General features: G+C 41.8%; 1 protein-coding gene across 1 annotated transcript; it reads right to left on the bottom strand.

Annotated features, from left to right (window-relative positions):
- Nucleotides 1-1,498: 1,498 nt before the first annotated feature.
- Bfra_007854 (putative transcription factor cys6 protein) lies at nucleotides 1,499-2,403 on the bottom strand (the record flags this gene model as incomplete). Its single annotated transcript, XM_037338222.1, has 2 exons — nucleotides 1,499-2,189; nucleotides 2,243-2,403. The coding sequence occupies 2 exons, from the start codon at nucleotides 2,401-2,403 to the stop codon at nucleotides 1,499-1,501; spliced, it is 852 nt and encodes a 283-aa protein (XP_037190285.1).
- Between the last annotated feature and the right edge of the window lie 1,256 nt (nucleotides 2,404-3,659).

Here is a 3,659-nt window from a genome sequence, read left to right as displayed (position 1 = left end):
GGTACGGTTAGTAGTATTCACTTCAGACTTCACTAAATTTTTCCCTGCACTTTATTCCGATCGATAGTTACCCCTCGTCCCGGAAAAGATGTTTTGTTGCATGTCAGAGTTTCACTTTTGGAGGAAGAAACTGGCGATACTTTCTCATTCCATCAAAACATTATGTACAGAACTGCTTCCTGGAAAAGCTTCATATTTGAAATTATGAAGAGGATAAAGTTTCTATTCAGCAAGAGGATAGAATAGCTCAAACGAATCGCTGTCGTCACTCTCATCCACCTTCTCGCGAGGACAGAGACGTCGGAGCCGATTCCAGGATAGGTTACTACTATCAGCCCATCGAGCTCTTTAGATTCCCGCAAGGAATGTATTGTTGCACGTCTAGATAGTTCGTCTTTGAATTTCCAGCGAAAGAGAAATCCTCCAAGTTTATACAAGGTGTATCATGAGCTCATGTCTAAGATTATTAGAGGCAGAAGATGAGGAAATAAATGGTAGCGAGAAGAGGAGCTAGAATATTTTGCATGGATAGAAACTCATCGCAGGGAAAAACGCATCACGGCCGTACATCAAAGGAAGGATATGAGTTGAACAAAATTTCTACTTTATCAAAGATAGCAGTTTGACAGTAATCTACGTCATCTTATCCCAAGTTTCCGCTCCAAACTCCTTGCTTTAGCCGCTATCATAGAAGAAAAATCTAAGGACTGTGCGTCTCACTCTGGATGTTGACGGATATTTGAAGAAGAATTTATGATGATCCAGGTCTGTCATGCGATGAGAGTTTGCCCTTCCCTTATTTCTCTTTCAAAAAGATCGAACGCGTTCGATAACGGATATCTCTATGTGTGTCTGATGCAACGCGATACCAAATGAACAATGTGCTGGATCAAGTGATGAGCATAATTGAGAAAGCTATTCGAGTATTTGCATAACTTGATGGTTCGCCAGGAATGTTGCAATAAAGATGTTGGTAGTCGTGCAAGGCTCAGTAATGATAATTCTCGGCGGCCTTTGATATTTGGTATCTTATTGCCCCCTCCTGAGACCATAGAAAGACTTCCGACTTTGGAGACGTCACAAGCCTCTATCCTGAGCTTGTAGCCGATGTATGTCAAAATGAAGGTGATTAGTGTGGTGTCAGGAAATGCGGTAAGCCGGACTGGCAGAGTGGATAGAAATTTATAAAAGTTTTGAGTATTCAGTACGGATTCAAAAATTCAAAACATTTGAATATTCAAGATAGAATCAGAATCCAGGACTCCTAATTACTGAGCTACACTTCGGGCTATTGAAAACACTTATCGATATTTCTGTCTTTGGATGACCAGACAGGAGAAGATTCGAGCAGGCAGTAGCGTTTCGATTTCGTCGGCATGAAACCCACACGTAGAAGTTGCTTCTGATTTACTTCGCTCAAAACCATGTCGTACCTGAACCATGGAAGGCTTAGACATATTAAAATACTGCCAATCTCCTAATTCTCAATCTCTAGTAGCTAGTAGTACGATCCCGAATATCCATCCGTTGCTCCATAATCTGGATTTTGACGATCTGGCGTTCCAGGCGAGAACGAAGTATCCGGCGGATTGGTCAAATTTGTCATTTCATTATTCCCAAACCCTTGGTGAAACGCAGGAGACCCATTGATATCAAATGGCTGAGAACTTGTGGTCTGCGTTGGAAGTGGAATGAAATATGATTGATCGATATTCTGTAAATCGACCATTCCTGAATTTGTACTCAAATTGGAAGAATGGTTCCAGCTTTCTGTCTCTATATGCGGACCATTCATATAATCGTAGAATGGAATTTGGTCTGGTGTATTTGTCGGAACTTGTGGTACAGGTCGGAAATCCAATTCATTTGGGTCCATTTCTTGCTCGCCGTATGATCCAATTACAGAGGCAGGTATTGCAGTGCTCAAAGCTTCCTGGTAAGGATGATTGTACCTGAATGGATCCGAGTTCGTGATATCGAACGTGGGCATATAGCTCATATTCTCTTCTCGTGAATTTTGTTCAGATACTTGATGATGTGCTTCGTTCAATACTGTGCTCGAGTAGTTTTGTGAGGAAGGAATGGAAGAAAGTCGACCCGCCAAGGTTTCTTGATCTGCATAGAAAGACGCAGGGGTGTCATCGGGTACAGATAACCTATTTGGGGACGGTGGCACCATACTATGCTTTCTTTGGAAAGTGACATGTTAGTAGCTTTCATATAAGAGTGATGGAGAACTTACCCTTCAAAGCTATAGATACATTCCACTTCAGGAAATCTCCTCAAACAATGCCTACACGGTTGTTCCCTACTACATTTTTGCTTTCTCTTTTGACACTGTATACACGCAGTCGGCGTCCTCGACCTTGCTGTTCGCTTTGATGCTTCATCTAAGTTCTGCATGTCTTCGGTCAGGCTTTCCTGTTACATGACTCTGGCTTAATCTTCATTTCCTCGTGGGAATTCGACTTTTTTTATGTCTTACGAAAGGTACAATCGGCTGATAGGGCTGAGAGTACATTCAGTACATGGTGATGTACAGTTTTGGTGATTTGACGAACTCGGTTAGAGCTGGCGCAAAGAATGCATGGTGATGCTTGTAAGCTAAGTGAGGTGTCGTCGAAATGGGGTGAAGGATTTGGAGCTTCGTTGAATGGACGAATGAGCATAACATGGCGTAGATTTTGCTTTAGCAATACAGTGGTGAGCCTACGGAAAAGATTCAAATTCCTTTTGGTGTGTGTAAAAAGTTTCAGCATCTTGGCAGACATTAAAAGATATTTTTATCTTCAAACCTCATACTTGGCATGAAAAGTAAGCAATTGAACAAATGTCTCAGCCGTACTTATTGGTCCAAATCTGCCAAAGATTCCGTTCTGCATCATTTGGAGAGCAAGGCATCCATACAAATCAATTCTCCGCCTGAAAATGGGTAACGTATCATACTCTAACAGCGGATAATACCCAGATTCGAACATATGACACGCTGTATCACAACATATTTCTGTGAATCACAAGAAAACAAATGATAGAATAACCAATTATGAGTGAAGCATTTCTTCTTTGCATTTTCTTCAATGCTTCTGTATCATAAAGGCGCAAGGCACTTGCCGTTCCAGCCAATTTCAGCCATACAATCATCAAGACTCACCGCACTTCTGAATAACAATCTCTCCAGTCTATCAACTGGGAATTTATTGCCAAAAGAATCAGAGAAGGTCGAGGCTTATAAACTGTGTGGAGGTTATTGGCCAAGTCGTCGTCTCCTCGATGAGTCTACTGATAACCCACAAGCATGAAGAATCAGCAACGGCCAGCCATTCATCAAGTGAGGTACAGAGTGAGATTTTGACTGCTCCAGCTGTAATGTTTTCTGATACGCTGGAGGCTACGAAAGTAAAACATAACATGAGGGAACGAAGGGACCCGGAATATTGATGATATAAGATCAGGCATCAGTAAATCGAAAATAGAATCTAATTTCCCTGATCGGTGAGTTCAATAGAATTGAAAGAGAATCCTCGTCGGCGATAGCTTCAAGCTCTCAGACACAATGTGGGGTATAAGCTCTGTTTTGAACATGGTTTAATTTATCCAATGACTGCATCAACATGAAGCTGGCCAGGAGCGGCACCGTATTATTCGTATCTGGTAGCTGA

The sequence above is a fragment of the Botrytis fragariae genome, assembly GCF_013461495.1.
Source record: "Botrytis fragariae strain BVB16 chromosome Unknown tig00000112, whole genome shotgun sequence".
Taxonomy (NCBI): Eukaryota; Fungi; Ascomycota; class Leotiomycetes; order Helotiales; family Sclerotiniaceae; genus Botrytis; species Botrytis fragariae.
The sequence above is the reverse complement of the archived record's forward strand: the minus strand, read 5'-3'. Positions and strand labels throughout refer to the sequence as shown.